This window comes from Tuber melanosporum, assembly GCF_000151645.1.
Source record: "Tuber melanosporum whole genome shotgun sequence assembly, scaffold_105, strain Mel28".
In the NCBI taxonomy this organism is placed as follows: Eukaryota; Fungi; Ascomycota; class Pezizomycetes; order Pezizales; family Tuberaceae; genus Tuber; species Tuber melanosporum.
Genome location: NW_003298761.1, coordinates 281,381 through 308,878, shown reverse-complemented (window position 1 = coordinate 308,878; position 27,498 = coordinate 281,381). Strand labels below are relative to the sequence as shown.

Here is a 27,498-nt window from a genome sequence, read left to right as displayed (position 1 = left end):
GGGAACAAAGTGGTGTTCTCCATTGGCCAGGGCTGATAGGGATAGGTGGTGGAACAGCGATTAGAGCGAGTGCAGCTATCTCAGCAGTGTAGTTATTTTCAAAGACTATCCCATTGTTAGTTTAATATCGATCAAGAAAAAAGAGAAACATACGTCGCATCATATTATCGTGCATAGGCCTCAACGGATTGGCTACCAGTTGACCATGAACAGCAAGACATTTCTTCAACACAAAGACGTAATCCAGTATCGCCGTCTTCAAAGCATTCCGCAGCTCAATTGCAACCCTCTCATCGTTAACCAATTCTCTATACCCTCCAACCCCACCATTGACGGGCGAATCCACAGCTCCGGTAAGACTCATACTTAGCGGGTTCAAATCATGTCCATCTCCGCCTTTCATATCAGCATATCGTTTCTCGAGTAGCGACAATTCTCCAGTCTTCGCAGTGACCGCTTCAATTGCATTCTCAACAGGACTAACCGTCACGGTAGAAATACTCAGGATCTCAGATCTCCGCAGAATAGTTGGGAATCGCTCAGCCGTGCTGTATACCGTCTTCTCGCTCCACCAAGATGAAGGTCGCCCCGCATCATTCCCGGGCAATGGCCTCGAGGAAAAAAAGGATCTTGGCTGCTTCTGCAGCAAAAACGACCTCGTATTCGGGGAAACCTTGGTCTTCTGGAAAACAGGATGCATAACATCATGTTCAGGCTCGACAGCAGTAATATGGATAAACTGTCCCTCAACACTATCAATCTCGCCAGAAGCGACAATCTTGGCTGCGGGGTGTTGCTGTTGGATCCTGTCCGAAAACTGCGCGAGTTTCTCCCAGTGGTTACCCTGAACAATAAACTGGCGATCCCGCAGACCGATCGGGAATCCCATACCCAAGTACGCCACCCGGAAGAACTGGGGACTTAACTTGTCGCCATTGAGAATATCTTCGTGAATCTTTGCCATAGCTCGATGACATTTACCCAGCTTCGCATAATCAAATACTACATTCTCATACTGGTGCGCCAGTTCCTTATACGTATCCAACGCGTTCTCCCAGCTCTTGCCGTCCTCAAATAATTTTATCATTTCCAGGAATAGAGCTTCTCTCCTTTCGAATGCCGTCTGGTTCGGGAATGGTGGGTCGATTAAGGCCGAGACCCTCTCACTCATATCCCATGGATACAGGTCCGCGTGAAGTTGTAATGCCAGGCCCGCCTCGACGTAATTCTGAGACTCTAGTTGAACACTAACAAGTTGATGAACATAGCGAATAAACATATCTTCCTTTCGCATATCCTTCAGGAATTCCATTAATCGGAGGGTATCCATAATATGATACGCTTCTCCCAACGGCGTATTGTGAACAGCAACCAACAGATCCAGAAACTTATCAATGGTATGTAACAGGTCCCGAACCTTGACCGTAAGGGGGTCATTAGGAATCAACGACAGCGGCTCGAAGAGCTCAATCAAGTCAGCGATAAAAAGTTTCTGAGTAATGCTTTCTGTAAGTTTCTTTGACTTGAAAAGTCGATCCAGGCTCTACGATAATTCATTAGCACCGATACCACTTTATAGAATCGAAAGGCACATACATCAATCATTTCTGCTTGAATAACACTCAAGTCCTGACTCAACGTCCATTCGCTCACCACCATCGTCTGCAGCACCTCCACCGCCACACTCCTCAGCCCCTCGTGCACGCTCAAGCAGAGCTCAACAATAGGCGCCACCAATCCAGGCACGTATTGCACTTGATACCCACCCATCTTCTCAATGCCAAACCTCCTCTTATCCTCACTACCAGTCTCCCAGCCAATAGCCTCCCATGTTCTTCTCAGTAGATCCGCTCCTTGCTCCCTGACATCCCCGGCGACTTTCCACACCGCCCGTCTCTTCTGCTCCGGAAAGGTTTCCAATGCCAGAGCCTCCGACCCAACAAGCATCAGCAATGTCGTGAAGAAAGCTTGCCAAAGCTCCGTGTTGAACTTCTCTGCATCATCCGGGTCCGGCAGAAACGAATCCACCAAAATTCCTGCCAACGTCTCCAAGGTCCGCATTGTTGACTTGTGCTGATAGATATGCACACTCAACCATGACTGCGGGAAAGCGTCACACGAGAGAATGCTCATATGGACCTGTAGGTCGTCCATTAGAAACTTTGCCAAGTCCTCTTCGCTAAGATCTAGATGTAATCCAGTAGGAATGCTCGATACCGCAGCCAAGATAGCGGCCAGTTCTATCAGCGCCTCATCGAATACCGGTCGCCCGGGTATGTTTTTGGTGGGGAAAGGATAAGTACGGGGGAATAGTAAGGAAAAGGTCTCCCTTTCACGTCTTCCAGTAGCCTGAATCGCGCGATAGGAATCAACAATTTTGGGAATATACTCTGATACCTCCTCCCCAAGCTCTTCAACCTGAGCGGCGAGAACACTGCAGCAGAGCCGAACTTGGTCCCTCCATTGTCCAGTTACATCATCAGTCTTCCCCCAATGTGGGGCTAACCACCGCACAGTGTTCAGCGTCAAAGCCCGTCGGTCCTCCGGCTGAGAAAATAGCGAACTCCGCGAGTAATTGATAATCAGGACCAACTTGTAAAGAACTAGCTTCCCCTTAACATCCGAGCAAGCATCCATAAAGTCAATAGCAACTAATAATATCTGCTCCCGAGTAACCAGCCCCGCCATCTCGGGCAACCAAGTATGGAAATGCTGCACAGCAAGCGTCTGACTGCCTACCAGCATAGCAGCACCATTCCGCATGAGGTTCTCCAGCAGCTTGAATATAACCTGAAGATCCTTCGTGAACGTCTGATTCCCGCCGCTGCCGCCATTTAGCCCGATAGTCGCCTCCTTCACAATCTGCTGCTCCCTTGCCTTAGCGATAAACTGGAAAATGTGTCGTCCAACCTTAAATGTAGACCGCAGTCTTCTTGAGCTCTCGGTATTGGTGGGATCCTGTAATAATCGAGTGAAAGACCGCAATAGACACGATGCAGCGAACGGATAATCGAAATGCTTCTCAGCATAAACATCCACAATAGGCTCCAAATGGAATCTCCGATCATAGACGATCCCAAGAACGGTGACGAGCGCGATAAAAACCAGATCCTCCATCTCCGTCTTTTTGGCATACTCGACCAATATCCCAAACAGGGCATCGAAAACCTCCCGGAGCAGTTTAACGACCTCCATCTCAGGAACGAATACAACCTTCTTTAGCAATGCAATCAATTCAGACTCCTTCATATTCTTCCACTGCAATAGTGATAGCAAAACATCGTTTTGAGAAAACTTAGTACTGCACAGGTAGGTTTTAACCTTTATCGTGGCAGCCGTGCCCCCCATTGACAATGCCGCCGCCCATCCTTCACCCCCAGGCATCCAAGGCTGATTCAGATATCCATTACCATTCCCTGAAACAGTTGATATCGGCGAAGATGTCCACTCGTCATACTTGTGCAACAACAGTGAGTAATCCCCATCCCTCAAGAAAGCTCCCTTATCCCATAGCGGTAACCACGCCAAGGCGGTAGGCGCATGCGGGACACCCGAGAGAACCATGAACAAGTGAGCACTGGGAACGTCCTCCTCATCCAAAGCAAGCCTAATGGTTTGATTCCACGATTCGTCCCTGGCGACAACAACGGATTTCCAAACGGTTACTCCCGGGATGTTTGAAGCCGAAAATATACAATCCTTAATCCTCTCCCCGTTCGGCCTCCGGACTTCGAGCGATATCTGAAGAGAATTGAAATGCGACGACGCCGGAAGAGCACAGGAACCCAACTTCGGATGAAGTAATAATGCGTGTCTTGGCAAGATCGGGTTCCCAAGAGTAATGTATATATCAGACCTGGGCTTTGTTGGCGCTCCAGAAAAGCCAATCTTCTGTGCACAATTGATATTGTGCAACAAAGTGGGCGTAGCCTTAATCAGTGAGTCCGCATCAGGAGATGTAAATGGACGAAGATAAAGATGGAGGCGATCCGCCTTTGGTGATTTCTCACTATGCAATCGCATATCAGCAGGCTGATCATCACACAAGGACTCCACCCCCAGCGCCTCGGGAACCGACAATTTCCCTGTTCGGGACTCAATAACATCTCTAATCAGCCTGTCCCAATCCTCGCCGTCTCCAGGCTTTCCGCCGCCCTTTTCCCCAACTGAGCCCCCATAGCTCTTCTCCGTGCTACCGGCTGCCGACCCCATTCCCGCCGGAGCGAATATCCTTATAGCCTGCTCGATGGCTTGGTCCTGCCTTACAAACCTCCCAACATCGAGAACCCCCACTCCTAGCGCTCTCTGGAACGTCACTCGCTGGGGCATCTGTCGCGCATTGTGTGTCGCGACCATCGGTGAGTTTGGTAGTGGAGGGACAGGATGGGGGGGAAGATTCTCATCGTTTGCACGCGATTCGGTCGGTGAGTCCTCGTTTCCTGATGTCTTCGGCCTTGGACTAAACAATACACTCACCCTCCCTTTGGTCCTCTGCTCGCCTCTAGCGGGTAACGTAGCTCCATTCATGGCTGAATGCTTGATAGTTCCAAACGTGGTTTCCGAAGGTGCTGCATGGTGGCCCTTGCCGGGTGAAGTAGCCGGGCCGGGAGCAACCGACATGGTGGAATAAACTCTAACAACCAAAAACATGTCCTCCATAGCATCCCGGGAAGAAAGGTCGGTGAAGAGCGTCTGCATCTTGCCCAAATTATTTGAATCCAACGGTGTTCCCTGCGCGTTGAGAGATACTGTGAATGATTCCGAAATGGGTATATTTTGTTTGGTAGACAGGTAAAATACGAGCGTAACCGGTTCATTCGCCATTCCAACAAAAGCCTTATGCTCCATCAATAAGTGATGCAGTGTTATTCCATCCTGAGAAGGAGTAGGCGGGTATTCTAACAACGACATCTGCGACTGCAAGGTAGTGATATCAACACTAGAGTCATCTCCTGTCAGTATCCTCCCAGAGTTAGGATCCCGAACAATGATCTCCCGGGAGAGTAGCCTATTCCCCCTGACGAGCGCCCAAACCGTGCTCTCCCTGGTGGCCACCAATTCCGCCTTTGTCAGAACACTATGTAGCAACCGCCGCCGAGACAGGTCGAGCTGGTGTACCAGGGAAGAGATCTCGTCAAGAAGTGGATACTCGCTGTTTAGCAGCAACTCGTGAAGATTCGCCGCATGCCACTCCCTAAGACAGGAGGCAATCTCATCCACCAGAGGTTCCGATTCGAACGAAGACGACTCGTCACCGACCTTCAACATGGGCACTGGGGCGGCCGGTCGCGGGCGATTATGACCACCCCCGCCGGGGTGCCTAGGCGGGGGAGTAATCGCCATCGAGCGGCGATTCTTCTTGGAACGCGAGGACTTTGTCCGGGCAACCCGACCATTACTATTACCATTACCACTGGATTTTGGCCGACGTCCATTTGAGTCAGCGCTGTACCGGGAGAGACCGTTCACACCATTCGAGTCCCCATGCTGAGATAACAAATGATTCCCGTTGACCACCGCGCTCTCCTGTCGGTTGGGTACCTCATTGCCGTCGTGATCGTAGTCTCTGCCCTCCACGGAATCCTCGGGCAGTAGTGGCACCTCCGTACTCAAGTACTCCTTGATATCGACGCACGCGGCTGGAAAGATACCCGAAAACACACGAGCTTCGAGGGTAGCACCCTTAGTACTGGTGAGACCGGCCAGCAGCGATGGAGGCGCAACAAGGTATCCACGGAACCATTGACCATCATTGCAAGATTCGATAATGTAAAGCTCGTCGCCAAGTTCTAGGGGGAGATCATCCCGTGACGTAGGGTTGAAGGGGTGTGTTGCTATCGCGAAAGCTATGCGAGCTAGGGGAATCCAAGGCATTGGAACGAACGAATGACAACGAACGAACTAACGAACAAACGAACGAGGTGTAAGGGTTTATTGGTATTACGACAATGAATTTTTGATGGGCAGAATTTCCCTGGCAGGTCAATTGGGGGTTGGAGCTGACGCGCGATGGGGAGTGGGGAAAAACGGGCACCCGCAGCAGGCGTCACTGCTTGGGTGGGCTGAAGGATTATGATAACTGCACAGACGGATTGTTATTATCGAGCAAAGGGGGGAAGAAGGTTTCGAACTGAAGTAAGACGAGGAGGTTGAGAGGTAAAAAAAAAAAGGAAAACCCCCTGAAAGGAGCACTACGGTGCGGAATGATATGGTAACGGTATGATACCGTAGCAGCTCAGTAGCGCAATACCGCGAAGATAAAAGGAATGGCTTCGCCCACAGCAGAGGAGGAGATAAGTCCTGTGCTGTAGATTGAAGAAAGGGAAAGAGGGAAAAAGAAAAAGAGAATCCGAGGAGAAAACACGGTCCGAAAGGGAGAGTGGTGAAGCTGAAGAAGGGGGGGGGGTCGCAGAGCGAGAGGGAGGGAGAAAGGAAAGCCCTTCAGGTTGCGAGTAGTAGACTATCATCATACCTTTCAATTGCACACACTCCTGAGAGGGCAAAACCACAACGTAATGATTGAAATTGATAGGATGGTGCGTGTGGAAGAGAAGAGAAGGAAAAGCAAGATATCATAGCGGGAGAGCAGTTACAGCGCTCCAACAAGGTATGATAGGCAAAGTACCAGAAGCAAGCTGCCCCCCTCCTTCCCTGATCTGCTCAAGTACGGGTACGAGTACTGTATGCTTCTTTCTCCTGTCCCCTTACTTTCCTTTTTTTTTTCCTCCCTCCCCTTTGGTGAGGCTCAGACGGCTGAGAGATACGGTACCGGTAGGCTGACTGGTCCACTAGGGTAGTCAGTTCCAAAAGTCTTGTCGAACAGGACAAAAAAGGAAAGGCAATTCTCTCCCTCCCACAAAAAAGCAATCAGAATAAAGTGTCAAAATGCCCCCCATAAAATCTCACCCCTCGACCCTTGGATCAAGGCACAGTCGCAGTACCGGTAAAACACACAAGGTTGGCATATCATACCTGAACTTCCTCCCGATCGCGTAATATTAATTCAAAGGCAAATACCCGTACTGTATCATCCAATCTCGAACCAGCCCAAAAAAAAAAACCCCCCTCATTGCCACAACGAGCAGCCAAATGGCCGAAAACAGACAAGCAACCGCCTCGACAATCAACGGCCCCTACCAGTGAACTTAACCATAATTTCTCTAACACCCCGACAATTATTACTGTACTCGTAGAATCCCCATGCACCGCCAATCCTGTCCCACCCGTACAAGTACCGTGCTGCCCTGCCTGTCTTGTCTTGTCCTTCCCTCCATCCCCGCTCCCTCCACCCCCAAATCTCCAAACCAAAGTTTCCACCCCTTCCCTACCCAAACATGCCCAAAGCGCAAACACGGGATGTGGATGGGTTACTCGAGTATTTTCCTTTCGGAACAAGTTTCACGGGTGTGGAACCGAGCCAATTGGGAATGCGTATTGTCAAATTTTTGGGATCTATCCATCGATAGCCTAGCGGTAGTCTAGCTTACCGATTGTACAAGTACAGTACTAGTACTCGTATACCGTCCATATAATGGGGCAAGAGTGGGAAAGGGCAAAAAAAACGAGATAAAAGTAAAAAGACTAAGGAGCGGAGTTGTCCCTAACTAGACTTAGGCGGATTTGAGCGGTGTGATGGTGATGGTAATGGTAGTAGTGGTGATGGTGATGGTGATGGTTATGGTGATGGTGGTGGTGGTTGGTGAGCGGGTGGGCAAATAGAATAAAAAGCGCTCCGCATCGAATATTGATTGGCAGTTTGTCGTAGTGGATGAAGTCAGCGGTCGATAGCAAGATGGGGCATTCTAGATGTAATATAGGACGGCACAGTATTGTATTTGGACTTCACGTTCATGCTTCCATCTCATCTATGATATACCAGCTTCGATTGGAAGGTACGCAAGTCAATCAATGTATGACCGATCCTGCAATCCAAGATGATACTTTGAAGGTCGTAGCCCCCCCCCCTTACCATACCAGCACCGCGCTCCACTATCATCAATCAATCGGCCCTGATCCCACCCCTCCACACTCCTCGTCCACCATAACTTGAAGGCCAATACGGTATTTACAAGTACGAGTACTCGAGTACAAAGAAAGCACAGTCCAACAAATCACGATCAGACCCGTACCTCGCATCGATAGATCCCGTATCGCACGGTGCAGGTACGGCAATTCGCCAATACCGGCAACGATACCGGTACTGTACTGTACCACACATGCCACCAACGGCCGGCCGGACCCCTAGTCAGCTTGGCTTAGCTTGCAAAAGACACTCCTGGCAACACAGCTTCACGAACAATCACCCGATCTCTACACCCCGCGTGCAGTGTACGGGTAAGCGAGCTACAGGCAACCTGCTGAGACAAGCACCTTCATGTGATACCAACCTACCGCAAGGTTCTCCCAGCACAGTAAGCCCCATCAATCGCACCCGTGTGTGAGTGCAGTGGCAGGCAGGTACGAGTACCGTACCCTATAATACCGGTAACTCAAACCCAGCAGTCCAACTTGACCAATCCATCGTGTAGGGACAACTCCCTCCAAAAGGAGAAAGATCCTGTGATGATCACGTCCACCGCCAGCCTCGGTATATCTACTCGAGTACCGGTATACCCGAGTAAAGTTACTCGAGTCCCGGGACGCCTGGTGGTTTTGTCGGTTTCATGTTTTTCCTTGCTTTTTTTTTCTCCTTGTCTTCTATCTGTGGTGCGTGTTTGCTTTTTGTTGTTGATATATAGGAGGGTGGGAGAGGATACCGTACCGGTATAGGATCGCTAAGTCATTAATTCTCACTCGGTTAGAGCTTGAAATTCAGTGACTATTGTTGCCCTGTTGTCTGGTGCGAGGAACGATCCCGGAGTGACCTGTAACAATTGGTGACTTGAGACATGGCGAATACAGGGGTTATGAATGATCCCTCCGGTTTCTTCATGATACCCTATGTTTGAAGCGTCTAATACCATTGCTTTAGGCATCCGAACCAACACATCCAATGGGCACACCTAAGACAGCGCCATTTCATTCCGGCATCATGTGTCACAAACCACGCCCTCAACCATTGGCACTATCCCCGACTAATAAGTACCGGTAATGTCGTAAGGTCCCACCAAAACTACTTGTACTCTACCCAACGGTTAAACACAACCAAAATACTCGTACAGTGCTGTGCTAGTATAATACTTCCCAGCCGGCAAGGGATCCAGAAACACCCACACCCCCTCTCATGCCCGGAAAGCCAATCCTGAGTCACAGCCTACCGGTATTATAGCTCATGGACCACTACAACGCTCTCTACCACAGAATCATCTATGCTACATATCATTGCGATTTGCGAAGGGCTTCATAATCTCGCGAGCTTGAGAAAGGAAAAGAGGGAATTACATTTCCAACTTGGATATCTCGAAATATGTCAAGTGGCTCCAGACACAATTCCTAACGGTATATTGGGGATGTGTTGTGAATGGAGAGCAAGGCTTCTATCCCGCCACCTATGTTTTTCTCTCCCTGATTGCTACTAGGCCTTCAATTTTTTGTGGCCATGCCGTAGTTTTGGGTGTGTGTGCTTTGGTGAGTTTACCGTCCTGCAAAACCTTACATCGCCGCCATGTTCTTATGCTCTAGGTTAGCTGCCCGTACGTGCTTGTATGACATGATAACACGACTTCGAAGCTGCGGTGTGTAAGGAGTGCCAGTATTTTGGCGGCGGCGGGGTGGGAAGGTGATCTACGAGTGTATCTCATAACTTTCTACTTGGCCTATCAAACCCTTGAGCTGAGATAAAAGTGCACAATCCCCCACCTTTGGTGTTCTCAGCAAACAACAACCGGGAATTTAATTTAATTTTAATTTTTTTCCCCGAAAGCTCAATAGCTCGATTCTGGTAAAACGGTATTGAGCTTGGTATCATTACTCCTAAACCGCAGTAAAGTAAAGAAAATGTGGTATGATAATATTATGATAGCTTTCGAGGTATGATAAGATATATATACTACAGGGTAGGTTATGATACCTCCACCAGCCAGATAAATTGATAACTTTCGCTACTAAGCCGATCTTGAAAATGCCTGAAATCAAATCGAGGAATTTCACTCCACACCACATACCGTAATCCCATATGCACACTCGCGCATACGATTGTGCGCTCCCCCCATATCTATATTCTATCCGTATTTCCCATAATAATAATACAACTCTCTACCGGTGGGATTTCCATTTTCATAAAAATGCAGGAGAATGGTTATCCTACTATGGTAACCATGTATATCTTCTGCCCCACACACCCCGGAGTCAAGGGTCCTTGTATTGATAGTTTACTGTAATATGTGTAAGCGCTCCTGTATCTACGACGCATGCTTTCGTGGGGTTTTTCCGTCTCAAAGAGACATCGCTCACCGGGGGAATACTTCCCATATGACAAGCGAATGGCACTTTGTGATCACTTCTGCGGTTTCATTGGGAAAAGGATAAAAAAAAAGAGGAACCTCGAGAAAATGCTCCATCTATCGTGGAGTCCTAGATGTGGAAAAAATAGGTGCAAGGTTCGACCGGTCTCCAGCCCGTGGGTGTGTGTGTGTGGGTGTCTTGTTTCGGGGCGATGGTGATAGCATAATGGAGGAAGAAGAAAGGAAATGCTTTTTGATATCTAGAGAAGTTGATAGGCTTCCATCGCCATCAGAAGATAAGTGCGGGCGGTATAACTACCCTTGATCCTCTCCATCGTTCCACTGCCATTCTGTTTTTTTTTTTTTTTTTTTTGGAGATGGTGAAGCATTCACTGGGCCTTTCTCTTCCTACCGAGTTACAGATATCATGCCATCAGAGCCACTGCTGTACCATAGATAGTCTGGATGGCACAATTTCAAACAATTATCGAATGTGTTGATATCATAATATTATTATCGTAATATCATAATATTATGGTCTGATACCTCAAGACGATTTGTGGGCGGGTAACTACTCGAATGTTTCACAGAGTATCACTCGGCTTAGAATATTCACCCATGGCGTATCTGTAGGCTGGGTTATGTATGAACGGTTCGGGCACGTACAAGTGCGCTATCTCAGATCCCGAACGAGCCAGCCGTGAAAACCTCCCCTGTTAAGGAACATCACAGGGGGGTGTTTACGGGATTATGGGTGGCGGCCGACGTATAATAGTCGATAACTCAAGGATACCGGTATGGTATAATACAGGCCGCACTTGGAAGGAACGGTTGAGAACGAAGCTGCGAACACTGCTACCTTGTGCGGGGATAGTCCCCTAGCACCGTGTCTGACTCGAATCGCATTTATCACTCGGTAAGCAGTCCGGCGCTGTTCTATGATTAACATGATCAGGCCAAGGTATTCCGGGTTGCCTACCCGTACCTACCCGCTTACTTACCCTAGCTTTCGGATATCGGCAAACAATTACAGCGATGGTACTCGAGTATAATATTGTCGTTTAATTTAACAAACTAGTATGATAACTCAACCCTTGATATCTCACGGGTCCCGAGGCATCCCGTTACTCTACAGAACCCAGCCTTCATTAAACAACACACAAAGCACACAACTTTCAAAGCCACTTTTGCAAAGAATTTACTATACTGTACACCTTTGCAAAAGCCTACCCTATCATATTGATAATTTAGATACAGTGCGATCCCGCCCATGCGTACCGGTCCGTATATATCAATCAATCAGTCAGTAAAAACCCATATGGAACCGTACTGTACATAAATAAATAAAGTAAGGATGTAAGGAAAGCCCGCTACTAATACAACAAAGAAGAGGAGTGGAAATATTAAGAAAACCTAACACATCGTGTTGACCGGGAGAGGATGAACGGATGAATGAGTGAATGAAAAGGTTGAGAGGGTACCTAGAATTGGACTATTAGGGAGTAAAAGGGCCATGTGGGAGGTAGTAGGGGTAGCTATGATCGATGGGTATGCATGTGGAAGGCTAACGCCTCTTCTTCTTTCTTCCAACCTTCTTCTTGCCTTCCTGTCCACCGCCACCTCCGTCTTCCGTCTCCTTCTCTGTGCCTTCGTCGGCCATGCTCTCTCCTTCTGCTCCGGCGATGGCACTACCCTCGCCTTCCCCACCTTCCTCTGCAACAGTTCCCGCTGTCCTCTCTCTCTCCCGCTCCCTCTCACTTCCCGCACCGCCGGCGCTACCACTGCCAGCACCGCCCAACTTCCTTGCGGGCCCAAAGCTAGCGCCAAGGGCCTTTTTCATCCCCGCTTCCTCCGCCGTGCGAAAGTTATCTACCATCCCCTCCACGTCCCGGGCCATCATGACGGTCTCTTTCGCGATCTCGCTGCTGGACTTATTGTACATCATTGCATTGGCGAACATTCTGAAGAGCTCCTTTTCTAGCTGGACTGAGTTTACTATCCCCTTTGGGGGGGTGTTTAAGGTTGTTGCGGGGAGAGTTGTGAAGGTTGAAGTGTTTGCCGGCGGGGTCGAGGCGGCGATGGATTCGGTTGTTGGCGTGGTTATTGCTGGGGTACCGGTTGAAGTGTTGGTTACGGCTGCTGCGCCGGCCTTGACTGCGGCTTTGATGGCTAAGAGCTTGTTAGCTTTTGAGTCCTTGTGCAGGGGGAGGGAGGGAATTACATTTAAGATCTTCGGGCTTGTAGACTAGGTTTCGATACCCGGGTGCCATTCGCTCATTCACGGGGTTCATGAATAGGTTGGCGAATTTGTGGCTGCTGATATCACCTAGAAGTGGGGCGCTGAGTTGGAGAAACTTTTTAGTGGCTACAACCATCTGCTGCTGCCCGATTGCCACGCCCGTCGGAAGTGGTGACCCAATGCCTGTGGCAATGCCAGAATTTTGGGGTTCGAGCTTCGGAGGCCTGTGAAATGGCTTCCTCGGGGGGATTGTAGTAGTTTCCCCTTTGCTCTCTTCCTCAACATCTGATTGAGATGGGTTGCGCTTACGTTTCGGGGTTTTGCTTTTTGGCGTTTGGGCAATGGTGTCTTCGCGTTCAGTTGCTTCTGCGTCTACCCTGCGACCGCTGGCAGATGTCTTTCTAGTTGCCCTTCCATTCCCAGCCTTCCTCCCTTCAATCTCTTTGCCCTTGCGCACAGGTGCAGGCGAAGCCATTATCGCATTGTCGTGATCGACCTCAGAAAGTTCTTCGTCCTTAACTTCGCTCCCTTCTGAGATTGGTGAAACGACCGTTTTGGCTGTCTTCTGTTTGTTCGCCGGAGGAGGTTCGGCGCTAGGACTTCTTGATCTTCTCTCCACCTCTGCACTGGCACTCCTAGTGACCCTAGAAGGAGGGGGTTCGGCACTGGAAGCTCTGGCCACACCTATACGACCTAGAGGTTTTCCGGTAGCTTTCTTATCGGCCTTCGAGGATTTCTGCTTCTTGGGTGTTGGTTTTCCATCCGGCGACTTCTCTCTAGACCCCTCATTCTTATTTTCTGGACCAATCCCTCCGGATTTGCTTTCATCTAATAACCGTTTTTTACTACGTATTTTCTCAATAACGGTTGACTTCGGCGATTCAACTGTTGGTGAACCTCCGGGTGTACTTATCGGTGAAATCTCATCGGGCCGTGGCGGGATAGGCGAACCGGGGTCCTCTTCATTGGCCATTGGATGGACGGGGATTGATGGCGCATGAACTGGAACCCCGGTGTTGATCGGCGGGGGCGGAGCTTTCCTGGGTGAGATATAAGCTGTCTGTGGGATAGGTGAGGGTCGAGGTGCGATCTTTTGAGAAACGGGCGATGCCCGAGGGGCTGATAGTGCCTGAGCCGGTTGGCGCGGCTGCTGAACGGGTGCGGCAGGAGTGGGAGTATATTGCTGGAAAGAAGTCACTGGAGCGGCAGCAATTGGCCTTGGCTGAGCCTGTGAGTATTGTTGCTGGACAGGGACCGGAGTACCGGGGGTTTGAGGGGGATATAGAATTCCATAACCTCCACCCGGAGGGAGCGCGGGTCCGACACTTGCAGGGGCCCTATCGTAGATAGGAGTACAGGCAACGGGTTGAATGCGATCGGGCAAGCCCAGAGGAGGATATTGCTGATATGAAGGACGTGATGGTGGGGGATGTTTTTGTTTCCGTCGTGAATCTGCCACATCTGCCAGCTGATGTAAACCGCCCATACCCGGCGGTGACCCCTGCACTTGTTGCCCGGCCACTTGCATTGGTTGTGCGGGAACCGGCCAAACAGACTGTCCAGTGGCTCTAGGTGTGATCGGTGGGAAGGTTAGCCTACTAGGGGGTGGGACTGGAACCGGTGCCTCAATTTTTGCCTGAGGCCTGGCTGGAGGAGGGGCACCAGGCAGTGGTGTATTCGGATGCGGGGGAGGAGGCACGGCCTCCATCTTAAGTGGAATTGGCATCGGCCCGGGTAAAATTTTGGGGGTAGGTGTCCGCCCGGAGGAAGGTGACATGCTGTTGTGCGCATGTGGCTTTTGAGGGGAAAATGACGGTTGATGGCCTAGGACCTCACTTGTCCCAATCCCTGGAGCCGGTTGCATATGCTCGTAGCGCATCTGCGATGTTGAACAAGGGACCTGTGCTTGATTGAATTGCAGATGCAAGGGCTGCGGTTGTGGGGTCGCAACATGGGGCAGGACAAGAGGCATGGGTTTCTCGGGCTTCATGGGGGTTATAGTAGGATTCGGTATGGGCGGAAGGGGGGGCGTAGTAACGGGGGGTAAAGGTGACTTGGTGGGTAGAGGTGCCGTCTCTCCGGACCCTGTGGCTGCTGAGGATCCTTCGATCATACTGTCAACTGGAATGATCCGTCTATCGGATGATGGGGAAGAGACTTTGTCGCGAAGGTCAAACGACATCCCCGACTTACTCCTGTCCCTTGTCCTGGCTTGCTCCTCCCTCGCCAGGCATTCATCCCATATCCCCTCGTTGATTTCGTCGATTTCGTCATTCAGGCGCTGGTACCTCTCCTCCAATTCTTGGATCTGGCGAAGGGAAACCTTCCGGTACCGTTCGTAAAGTCGCGAAGTGAGAAGCTTGACCAGTCTCAACTTGTCTGCATCGGAAAGCACTGTCGTATTAGTTTTAGTTTTGGGTTCTCGTGAGATTATCTGAGAGCCCGGTTTACCATCGCCATTGAAATTCCTATCACTGTGCGCAAGTTCGGATTCCGCCTCCGCCAACCGAATATGATAAAATTCGCGAAGAGCATCCGGCGATAGCCTTCCTCGGTCGAAAGTAGCCTCGGCTTTGATGACTGGGTTCTTTAGTATAAGCTGGGAAATAAGAGAAAAAGATGACGGATGGGTGCCATGAGTCGAGAGATAGTGGAATAGGAGGAGGGCCTCCAAAGGAGTATAGGCGGTATTCTGAGCAGGAGAGCTCATGCGAACGAGATTTCCGAGGGGGTTTGCTGATCGGAAGTGACTAGCAAAGGGGAGAGGGAAGAATCCAAGTTTGTGGTCGGCGGCGGGTTTAGTAGGAAGGTCGGGCGAAAGAATGTGGTGATGTCAGACCTTGGACCAGAGATTGACGCGTTCGCGGTGGTTGTTGTTGGGGGGGTATTGTTGCGGCACGGGGTGGAGCTGAGAGCTTCAGTAGAAGATGAGACTAAATGGTGAAAGTTAGTTTCGCTGACTAAGCCGACTCGATGAGACAACATGGGTGTGGCTGCCATGTGTGTGGCTTGGCGTGGCTGGGCTTTTCATCGTTGCGTTTGCCAAGCCAATTTATGAAGTGACCGGGCACCCTGACATGCATCGATATACTCGTACAGTATAAAGTAGCGCCAAGGCGTCCTGATACTTTATGGATTGGCAAGGATTTATGCAAGTGTTGGTGTGTTGGTAGGCCCTTCGCTCCATATCTAGAATTCCCCCATTTGGATAAACCTGAGTGTGGAGAAAACACCGCGGATTTGGAGAATGATGACTAACTTTGGTGTTTCCGGGAGATTTTTTATATCCAATTTCTGCCTTTTCTGGGAGGCTTTGGTGATTCCTCTACTGATGTGGACCGGTAGCTGGTCCCAAATACTATACCCCCCCCCCCGAGTTCTTCCCTTGAGTATGGTAGCATGGTAATATAGTACTCTTGGCCAAGATTGTTTAATGTTCGCTCGAGCATTTGGATACAGGAGTGACGCCCGACGGCGATGAAATAACACTTGCCAAGTTTATACTACGCTGACTACTCGAGGAGTGGGATGGGATCATGGGTTGGCGCAATTATTCGAGTAGCTTTTTTTTTGATGACATAATTTCTGTAGAAAAATGCCTCACTCCTGCTATCCACCCGTATTTAGTTTAAATTTACCTGTATGGCGGGGTTGAAGCTGGGTGCTTCTTGTATGGTGCTGGAATTGCTGCCCTAAGTTTTCGGCGCCAACTCGACCGCGCGAGTATGATACATACTAGCTAGACTCATCTACACCATCCACAGCTTAAGGAATACTCTTTCCCAGCACTTAGTATGGTATCATAGTGGCCCAACCTCCCAGAAGCACAAAACCTTAGCTTTCTCCTGGAGCTTGAAGTTGCCCACTGTGCTGGAATTTGTTTCAGTCTCCATATTGTTGCAACGTACTGTACATACCTTGCAAAACTGACAGAAGGTTTTCTGCAGAAGATTTCTAAGGATCAAAGGCTACCCAGTCACGGATCTCAGATAGCCAGCGACCACTCTTCGGGGGGCTAGTAGGTATTAATGGTCGCAGGACAAAAAACTCAATTATAAAACGCAGCTAAGTGTCTGAGTGCCATGACGCCGTTTCCCTCAATCGTTATGTATGTTCCATACATACAGGGAAATATATTTGCAAACAAAGATCATTACAGTAGTATAGTGGGTATAGTAGATTAGGCGGTTGGTGAAAGTATCTGGTATCACTCTATTTTGAGAAAGCGGGAAACCCTGGAGCGCAAGTCTGAGTGGGGCATGTCGATGGGCAAAATGGCCCACCGCATGCCTGAACAAGTCCCATTGGGGAAACCGCGGGGGGATTGGTCGGGGGTAGCACCAAGTGTGGTATCATAGTGATCGTGAGGCTGGGGATGAGCTGGGTCTGAGCCCTAAGAACACATTTTCTATGGCAGAATGGGCCAGCAGTGCGGAGGAACGCGCTTACAATGGCTGCGATTTCCCTACTTAAAGGCTTTGTGTGGCTGAGTAATGATGTTCTGTTTGCTCAAGGTAAAGATGGTAAACTGAGAGCATGGTAAATTTCCAACCCAGGATCTAATGGGGGTTGCGTTATTCAAGCTAGTATTGGTGTTTTTGGCAAAAAAAAACAAGCTGTCATACCCCACTTTACGATGAAATGTACTGTGCGAGGGCGGTTACGTAGGAGGAATAACCCTAGTTCTTATCTCACATGGGCATTTGTTATGAGAGGAAGGATATATTGTCATATAATTGATAATTAAGGAGGTAGCAACACAGACGCTATAGATGACGGAGAATACTGAACGGACGTCATGATGCCAATGGCATCTGGGGCGATTACTATCATAACTAAAACCGTATTCTCCTGGGCCCATAGCCGTACTTCCTAATCAATTACTACAGTATATAAATATAGCACGAACGGATTCCTCATGGGAGGTTGGATCAACCATTCTATTTACAGTTGTGGGAGATATCCGAGCAACTAAGATATCATGAATGTGGGAAGTCTGGTGGGTATTTGTATAATAAGTAGTAGGGCGCGCCTCCGAGCGTACAAGAATGAAAAGGCAAGGAGTGTTGCTACAAGACTAGAGAGGTAGAGGGTGTTGGATCTGGTGTCTATCAGTCTTTCCATCACTCGCCTTCTTACTAGAGGTGCTTTTATCACTAGTTTTCTTCCGATTCTTTTTCATCTCTTCCTGCTCCTCTTAGACTTGAGGTCGTACCTTAAGCGACTGTAGCACGCCGTTTCTTGCCACTCAATATTGCCATTAAAACCATCTTGTGAGCTCTTTCGTTCTTACGCTGTTTCTGTTGACGTCGGATAGAATTATTCCGGGAGTGTGCGATGTGAGATAGTTCTGGAAGCAAGACTTGTAAGAGAGGGTGATGGATAGCATGAGGACGATGGAGTAGTAAGTGGAAGATACCGGAGGTTGTTGTGACCCTGGCGATAAGATCTGGAGAGTGGGAGTATTCGTAATGTCTTTCTTTTGTTGTGAAGGGTCATGGAGAAGGTCCTTTCTTTTGTATCTGTTCGAAGGTTATGGAGGAGCAAAGGGTCCTGTAGTTAGCAGGAGATGTTTTTGGAGTTTCCTATTTTCTAGTATATTTAGCTTGGTTTTTCTCATCTGTTTAGAGGTAACGAACCTCTGATCTGACGAACCTGAGTGCAATATCATTAGATTCTTATCTCTCTTCTCTCGTCCTCATCTCTCGTCCGCTATGCACACTCGTCTAGACACTGGTAGTTTCCCCATATATCGCTACGAGGGAGGGAGCTATTCCGTCTACTTTTCGTCCCCAATTGTCCGTATAGGCGCACTCGAGTGCGCCTAGTGGAAAATCAAGCTCTTTCTCTCTCCCTTGACATGAAATATTGTAATAGGCTTATATACGCTCGCAGGGAACCATAGTCTTTGATAACTTCAACTCGAACCTTGGATAAACCAGAGGGCAAGGCTTAATGCCCAAACATATAAAGAGAACAATAGTATCCTCATCCATCATCAGGAAAAACCTGTTTGTCGTCTTCAGCACTTAATGCATCATTGCTCCCGCGCCGGTATACGCCTTCAAACCTAAAGGGTATAAATATACTCAGCTTACAGCCGCCGAATAATCAAGAACCAATCGGGGGCGCTCTATTACCGAAATAAACGAAAACCGAAATAAAGGAATGATGTAGGACTCGGGAAGCAACGTGCGTGAGAGATAGAGAAAGGAATGTTTTGCAGATAACGGAAGACAATATCTTCAACGTGAACCATGAGGGAAGGTCCGAGTGATATCTTATGAATAGCAAACAGACATCGAGTGACGCCACAAAGAGCAAACAGTGTTGATACCAAAAATTATACTCCTTTGAAGGCGACGCTGTTGGGATCTGCAATATCCAGGTTTGCCAAACAGCTTGGTATCCTGGCGATTGGATAGGGTGTAATTGGTATTGTGTTGAACGAGAAGAAGGCATTGGGATAAATCCCCAGAAACTAATTGCGAAGACGGGAATAGTGACATCTTTTGTTGAGGCCAGGAGCTAGTATTGCCTATTCGGGGATGTTAGGGGCTGTCGAGAGCGTGGTGTTGATCTGTGCTACCGCGTTGCCCGGCGTTTGAGTGGTGAGGGCTCGTTTGGTAAAAATGGGTTTGAGTTGCAAACTGCACAAAATTGATCTGGTATCTTAGATGCTCCAACGGAATAACCTCTCTGGGATTATGCATAGCCATGTCTGTGAGCTCTTCACTTTATGGTATGATATAAAAGCCTTGACTTAGGCTTCAAACACTCAGCTCCCTCGCCGAGCCTGGATCCTGTGCTGCCTGTTTTGTCTTGAAGGGCTTGTTTGACTGATGATCTTTTGTTCCCTCTCCGCGCTTCTGATATTACAACACTTTACTACTCGGATTAACATGCCATCACTTTAGGGGGATGGGGGTGGTCCACATCTCACTTGTGGGAGGATTCAAACAGCGCATCTACTAACTCACTCGGTTATATGATATATTCCATCTCGGGTAGTGTAGGACAATGTGGTCACTATGGGACGTCTGTTAGGGGGCAACGCTCTGGAAATGCTTTCAATGACACGGAATGCTTACAGAAATGCTGCCATTGTGCGAGAGCAATGGCCCAATGATATATTGTAAAGTCTCGCATAAAACTAACCGGTCTGGAGTATCTCGATCCAAGGGAGCTCAGAAGCTCGAGGCCAACCAGATTTTTGTTTTCCCCGGTCCTTTTAGGTAGCTTTGAAAAGTTTAGCCCACAGAGAATTTAGGACTTTGAATGATACGTGATAGTCTTTGTTAGTTTTTTGTGTGGGAGAATTCATGGTATGATATATATATATATCATATATTATCATAATAACTTGTCCTTGTTGGCATGTTAACACCCTATCCCTAAACCCTTAGGAGTAGCTAAATTATAGGGGTGTGCTTACATTCGTTCTTGGTCCGTCTCAGAAAAATATTTGGGGCCCAAAACACTCAAAGGGGGTGTGATTGGGAGTAGTACCAATGAGGTTGGTAGGTGTCACCAAGTAAATACTTGTCTTGTCGTCTACTGTATAGGGCGTTAAGAGTGAGTATGTCGAATCCCTCTGGATGGCACGATTACCTCTCGACCGCTCAGGGGATGGTATTCTCTCAGGCTAGCGGGCGAGAGAGTTCAACGGGCTTTTTTCCTTTACCAAAAATTAGCCTAGGTTGGCCAAGTAGCTGGGGAAAGAGAAATCGCGCAGATAGAGATTTCGACAAATGGGCCAAAGTTCCGCATACTTATGCTCACACTTTAAGTGCAGTACATTTGTCCAATAAATCGATTTGATGGACTACGGTTACCAGTATTGCACCGTGTAACCTGGCGCAATGCGAACTGGCCTTGACTGTGGTATGTGAGACCCCAATATAAGGAGGTTCAAAGGCTAGGATCGGTCAAAATGCTTGGTTTTTTAGGTATTAGGGGATTCTAATCATTGCCCGAGACAGGTCTGTGAGCAAGATTTACAGTGAGATATCATATCATGCCCCACAAAACTGAGCACCACAAATCGCGATGCCCTAACTCTTTTATCGAGTCGCCCAAGAGAGAACATTTCAACCCTACCCCTCCATAGTACGCATACAAACTGGGGCTTTAGAAGATAGAAATGAGTGGGTTAAATGGAGAAATCATACTATGGACCTAATTAGGGCTTTAGGACGGCCAAGTCAATGGAGCCACCAAACTCCTAGCATCGAATATAAGACCAATTCTACAAACCTTCCAACACCCACAGTGGCCTCCTCCACACCACGAAGAAAAAACACTAACCACCACCACCTTTTCTACTACCCCACACTCCAACACTTCACACCTACCTCATCCGAAGTTAGTTAGCCTTCTACTGTTGCCCCCTCCCTCTATCCGCTAACTCCCCAATCTCCAGTAATGCCAATCTTGGAGGGTGCAATCCTTGCCCAGTTGATGGGCTTCTTACAGAATGGCGCAGGTACAGACAAGGACTTCGACTTGGCGCTGACCCAATTCGAGAAGATCATCCACGATACCGCTGTTAACCACTTTAAACTTCCCGAGGAGTCGGTTGGGAAGTTTATCCAAGAACAGATTCAGGTGAACCCCAGCATGATCCCCAAGCAGTTGTTATTATTAATATTGTCATAACAATGATTAAATAGCAAGCTAACCGTGGAGGAATACATCATAGGAAATCCACAAACTCTTCGGCCAAGTTCATGCAATCGCTGAGAGCTACCACTTGTGGGGGCAGACCCCCAGTTACTTCTGCAAGCGTGACATTACAAAGCAAGCCTGCGGTTTCCCAGGACAATTGATCGCTAATTTCCTCCTCTCTGGCAAGCATCTTCCGGAATTCTCACCGGAAGATGAGAAACTTGTCAAGGATCTCGTGGCAGTTATGGAGAACGAAGACTCTGTTCATGACTTCTTGGACACCAAACCTTACGTTGACCATTGGGGGGGCATGAGTGAGCAGGACTTCATTGACTTGGCTCGTCGCATTGTGGTGAGCTTTGCTTTCTCCCATCCTCCTGCCCGGCCTGTGGTGGTGGTGGTGTCTGTGTAGCTAATTGGGTGGTAGATCGACCTCAATGCGATGCATAAGCACGGGGATGAAGATGATAAGTTCATGGCCCTGTCACGACAGGAGAGGATCGAAGACCTCTTGGATCTTTTGAAGGTTTGAAATATTTCCTCTCTCCACCATCTAACAATGCTAATAGTCCACCAGAAGTGCAAAGGCACCCTCTACGCAATGTGGAAGATGAGTCTTTACGAAGAATGCCTCAAAGATCCCCGCGGAATGCAGATTGTATTATCACACCCCCCCCCACCCCCTCTTCCTTCAACATAACAAACTAAAATACCATAGCGCTTCGTCGATAACCAAAAAAACAACTGGCAAAAGAAATCTGAAGGGCGCAAGCGCAAGCTCCGCGACGCGGAGATTGAGGAGCAAGAGGCGGCGACTGGAGTCCGTTCCAAAAAGCGCCGTCCTTCAAAATCTAAGCCTGAGGTGCCTCTCGAAGAACTCGGAATGGAGTACTTCGATGACCCGCGCGGGGTACCTTTGGCGCCACCGGAGAAACCGCTGGCCAGGAAGGGCGTCAATACCGGGAGGACCAGTGGCGCGCCAAAGAAAATTTTCCGTGGGCCAAAGCATCGGGCTATTGAGGCTATTAGACAGGCCAATGCCGAGCGCGAAGCGGCACATTCGGCCCCTAGAGGGGGGGAATTAAGGGTGTCGGCAGCAGCTAGGCCGGAGGCGCCACTACCTCTTTCCATTGCGCCTGCTCAGGATTCTGCTGTTCGGGAGGCCGGGATGGTATTAGCATTAAAGGCTTTTCAGCCAGCCCAAGAGGTCACCGATGTCTCCCGCTCGGGCCGAGACGAGGAGGCCCCGAAAAAGAAAGCTCAAGAAGCCCGTGGCGAGTGTGGACTCCCGGGGGCTATAGTTCCTAATGCTGCCCCTAGATCACAGGAGTACTTCGCCGCCGGAATGAATAACATGGAGGCTGCTACTACTCAGGATACAAACTTCGGTTCCTGGGACTTTCTCTTGGACCCCAGATTCCTGGGTCAAGATGATGCTACAAGGGGTTCCCTAGACGAGATTTTCGGATCTAACAATAATAAAAAGGTGACTTTACCCACCTCTGTAAATAGCAGTTCCAACAACGGCAAAGTCCAGGGCGTGGACTTCTTCGGTTCTAGGCATGGAACCACATCCAAGCCTGGAGCGTTCCAGCCCCCCAGCAGCGCACCTAACAGAGTCCCCATCGGCATCTCTGAAACAAACAATTATAGAGAAGGGGCTCGCTATAACTCTACCCACCTGATGGCAGGGCCAATCGCCCAGATGCCTCCTAACTTCTCTTCTACTGGGAGCACCACCAATGGCATTGCCAATTCCGGATTCCAGGGGCGCCAGAGATTCAACTTCAACGAGCAAGTCTCGGGCACCACTAACCAGCAACTCTTCCAAGCTGGTCACTTCCACTCTCTGCCTGATGGCCCCCCGCACCAATACGTCAACCCGAACTGGCTTCAAAACTCTGGCCAATCCTCTACTCCGGGCACCAACACCACCACATCTTCCTCCCATAGCGCTATTTCTAATGCCTTCCAGAGCACTGCTTCGTATGCAGATGAGAGTTCGGAGGCAGCGGCCATCGAACCTGAGATCGCGAATGAATGGATAAGCCAGTTTGAAGAGGATATTAATGGGGGGATGAGCCTATTTCCTTTCTAAGGACGAGTTATTTATTTAACAGTGTCCCCGGAACGTTGCGACCTTGTATATGACGATAAATCTCTACTCCAGTCTACTCTCTACCTTTGGACTTTTCGGTCTTCGACTTTCCTTCTTTTCTTCTTGACTTCTCTACCCTTTTACGCCAGTGGGTTTACATTAGATTATGGTCTCCTTCCATTTGGTTGAGTAAAGGTGTTTGTGTTTGTATATCATCTTTTATTCATGTCATTTTCCTTTTCTCCCACCACCGTCGCAGGTGGCTGTCCCGGTCGGCCAACGAAACGTTTTTTCCTTTAGCCAGCGTTTGTTTATCAGATGTTCTTGCCATGGGCACGCACACCTTCACATTCGGGAGCGTTTGCATTGACGGTTGTTTTTATCTTTTCTTCCTGCGATTTTGCGATTCTATTTAGCGGTTTTTTTTTTTTTCGGTCGGTCGGTTTGCGATTCCGTACGTACTTTCGTTTTGAGTACAGTACATGCCTGTGTGTTGAATCGGGAACCACACATATATATTATAAAACAAACAAAAAAGCTACAAAAAAAAAACTTGACTTGTCCCCTCCGTTTGTGCCAGGATGAGGTGGATCATTCACAATCTATCACTCGGCCACCATTGTGGTCGCTGCCCCTTCCACGGACTCGAGATGCCCGACTTGAAGGTTGGACAAAATTCCCCGAATAGGGTTCCCATAATCCACTAACAGCATAGCGCTTCTCCGCTATGTGCACTCATCGATGTGCTATAGCCTTGCGCCGTCCATCCATCTGAAATTGGCGACCCCCCTTTTAAAACCGTGTCTTGCCCACCGCCAAACCCTTTGCCCCTTTGTACTCCTGTTGCGATCATTTCCTTGGGCAAAAAATTGGTTTCATCTTTTAGCAATCGGGGAGAGGTGCTTATCTCACTATTTCCTCCCTCAGCGTTAAGATGTCCAATATTGGCATGGGGTATTATAGAAATGCAACCCGGGCCACCTATATGGGTAAAGCCCAAAAAAAACTCATGAGATCTTATTCGCACATCTATGATAAGAGAGTTTGTACTATTCGTATAAGGTGGAGGTAAAGGAGGTAAAGGTATGATATGCCTTCTATCCTCTCCTGCAATTCTTGGGCAAGTCATTATTAAATCATAAACCCCTACCTACCACACATTTACTCATCTTAGGTCTTTGCGATATTAAGGCAGGTGGCGAATATATCTATCTGGCCCATTTCCACAGTAATGTGCAAGAAGGTATTATATGATACCCAACTACCGCCAGATCCCAAATAGCCCGCGTAAGTCTCCCTACTGTATCAGACTATCGCGCGCGTACTACGCTGATCTAGCTAACGTGGTCACGAGAGTGAGGTAAAAAGAAATGTGAGGCCCGAGATTAGCAGTCAATGTTCTCATCCCCCTCTATTTATTCTACCCGCGAAGCCCATCGCGCCGCCTAAACTTCAACCAATACGCACCACACATACACTCCGAGCCCGCAAAACGGTCCGTCTAGGCCCTAACTCCAATCAATTAAAAGTAGTCTAGATTCGCATTCGATTCACCCTTCCCATTCTCCAATTTCCAGGGCCCCTTCATAGCAGCCCACTCCCACCCCCCTACCCCACGACGGAACCCGACCCAACTATCCACAGTCCCCCAGTCGGGAGCCGGTACTTCTGGGACAATTTGATAGTACCAACGGGTGACATCGTTTGATTGACGGCTATAAGTCCGCATAGCCGAAAATTCTCTCAGTGGGGGCACTTTCTTTGGTGCATGAAGGAGGTAGCACTTTATCAAGGTTGCTATGGCCCGCTCCGTCGCCGCCTCGACACGACATCTCTTCGAGTCGGAATTTGGATAACGTAGACCGGGATGAGATAATGACCAATGATAAAGCGGGATCCATTCTGGTATCTGATTTGTGAGGTGAAGCATTTGTAGATTTGGAAGAAGCTTGTAAACCGTGTGGGCGAGCTCGCACTGGTTGGATACCGATATCAGTTTCTGGTCCAGTGCTCGAGCGGCCCGGGGATTAATTACCCAATCATTTTCAAAGTCAAAAGCCGTCCATAACTCTTTCAGGAGCCTACATCCTTGTCCAAGCTTGCGGAGGTGAAATATGCTAAGAGTGGGTATGCGTTGTTGGGGAAGAGCCTCCGCTGGCCTCAATGCAAGCGTTTTTAGAGTTTTTCCGTGATTCCCAACAATCTTCTCAATCAAGGACGATATATCATTTGAAGTCATGTGCGGCGCATGAGCGAGGAAAATTGTTTCTAACCCACCACATTTTCCTAAGAAATCTTTGAGATTTGGGTTGTAACAAAGATAAATCTTCTTAAGATTCGTCCATTCCACGTCCAATCGACAGGCGAACACCGAATTGTGAAAATTCCCCATCTCCAAATAAGTGAGCTTAGAAAAATTAATCACGCCCGCAAGTCGCAGTGCATACTTGTGAGTCTGCGTTAGGTGGAAGGCATTAAGTACCAGCTTTTCGAGCTTCCAGAACTTAAATGTGGGATTTAATGGCTGAGGTTTTGCGATGTCGGAGCTCTCCGGTTGGTCCACTAGGGGCCCAAAAATATGCTCGGATCGGTCTGGATGATCTGAGCGCCCAGAGTGAAGAACAAGTGAAGTCAACGTTGCCCGAGACGTTTCCAGAACTTTACGGAAAAGAGCGGCCGCGCCATTGATAGCTTGCCCGCCCTCCTCTACCCCTCTCATATCTACTTGAAGGGAAGTGAGAGGGGGAAGTTGAGCTAGTGATGCCGACGTATCGGACTCAATGGTGATGCGTAGATGCTTGAGCTTTTTGAGAGAAACTATGGCCTTGACCAAATCTCCTCGGAGCTTGAGATTGTCGCATATTCTGGAACAGAATTAACTTCGCTTAGAAGTTCTACGTTTGATTGTGTGCAATAAGGAAGCGCGACAGGGCGGGGGAAACTTACTGTAGCTCCTCGATATTGGCACAGTTTTTTACCAATTGCGAGATGGACTGTGGAGAATCTCCACCGTGGCCAAGGGAACCGGAATCTTCCCCTCCTAGGTGATTGTCTGGATACATTAAATACAACCGCTTCACATATTTTGCGATTTGCAGAGCCGGCAATGCATCTACGGGGCTCACGGGGCTCTCTTTTGTGAAGTCGGCGGAGAGACTCTCTAAAAGTTTCACCTGACCAGGAAGCGGCTTATTCAATGGATCAGGCAAATTCGGCCCCTCGCCCCAGTTTCCCCAAACGGCAATGCTTCGGTAAAGATAGAGAACAGATATTCTGTACAGTGTCCGTGAAGTAAGGCACAGAGAGAGAAGCGTGCGGGTATGGGTAACCTTTGCGGTTGCAATTAATGTAAGTTGAATAATGAGGGATACCGGTAATATGGTGCTTACATGCTGAACTATTTGTTCCAGTATCTCATTAGGAAGATGCAGGTTCTCACTTCTGTGAGCTTCAACACCTGGAACCTTCCTGGTGACCCAATCCCCTAACTGAGGATCTTTTTCTGACCTGCTGGGCTTCTGAAGCCATCGTACACGACAGTCGGTAGGGCGACCGTCGACGGCAGTTAATGCTAGAAAGGGAGGAGGAGGCATTTCCCAAAAGTCTTCAGAGAATATGCTTTTCAAGTCGATTGAATCAAGTTCGGGGCCTATCCTCCACCATATTTTGCCGGGGATGGTGCGAAAGGCCAAGTGAGGGTCAAGGAATTGACGGGTGAATTCCGGGATAAGAGATAACAGGCAGAGGGATATCTGTCAGGATTGTGAGGTGGTACAAGTATCATACGAGACACGGCCCGAGCACACTAATGCACTGCCAACACCGACAGCAGAGAGAGGATCCGCAGGACAGAGAAGCGGGTTGTAGGTAAGCAATGAATGAATGAATGAATGAATCTTTGTCGAGATGGGGCCCTAGCAGAGGATGTGGATGTATGATACAGGGCTCCAGGTACCCACACGCAGTAGGAGGTATCATAGAAGAGGAGGTGGCAGCGGATAAGGCGAGTTCAGGGTCAAGGGTGTGAGGATAAAGGTTTTTACAACATTGCGAGCAGATGGTATCGTTCACTTATCAGTCAGTACAGTACAAGTAAGTGTTCCGTCATTGGA

At 48.8% G+C, this 27,498-nt stretch overlaps 3 protein-coding genes; all 3 read right to left on the bottom strand.

Moving 5' to 3' along the window:
• Positions 1 to 121: 121 nt before the first annotated feature.
• On the bottom strand, positions 122 to 6,220 carry GSTUM_00000164001 (uncharacterized protein; the record flags this gene model as incomplete). XM_002835380.2 has 3 exons in its annotated part: positions 4,079 to 6,220; positions 1,597 to 4,009; positions 122 to 1,543 (listed from the first exon to the last, which is right to left on the bottom strand). The coding sequence occupies exons 1-3, from the start codon at positions 5,872 to 5,874 to the stop codon at positions 122 to 124; spliced, it is 5,631 nt and encodes a 1,876-aa protein (XP_002835426.1). The 5' UTR covers positions 5,875 to 6,220.
• Positions 6,221 to 11,886: 5,666 nt separating this feature from the next.
• Positions 11,887 to 13,594, bottom strand: GSTUM_00000163001 (uncharacterized protein; the record flags this gene model as incomplete). XM_002835379.2 has 3 exons in its annotated part: positions 11,887 to 12,053; positions 12,150 to 12,551; positions 12,604 to 13,594. 3 exons carry the CDS (start codon positions 13,592 to 13,594, stop codon positions 11,947 to 11,949), a joined length of 1,500 nt encoding a protein of 499 aa, XP_002835425.1. The 3' UTR covers positions 11,887 to 11,946.
• Positions 13,595 to 24,908: 11,314 nt separating this feature from the next.
• On the bottom strand, positions 24,909 to 26,979 carry GSTUM_00000162001 (uncharacterized protein; the record flags this gene model as incomplete). Its single annotated transcript, XM_002835378.1, has 2 exons — positions 24,909 to 26,250; positions 26,333 to 26,979. The coding sequence occupies 2 exons, from the start codon at positions 26,977 to 26,979 to the stop codon at positions 24,909 to 24,911; spliced, it is 1,989 nt and encodes a 662-aa protein (XP_002835424.1).
• Between the last annotated feature and the right edge of the window lie 519 nt (positions 26,980 to 27,498).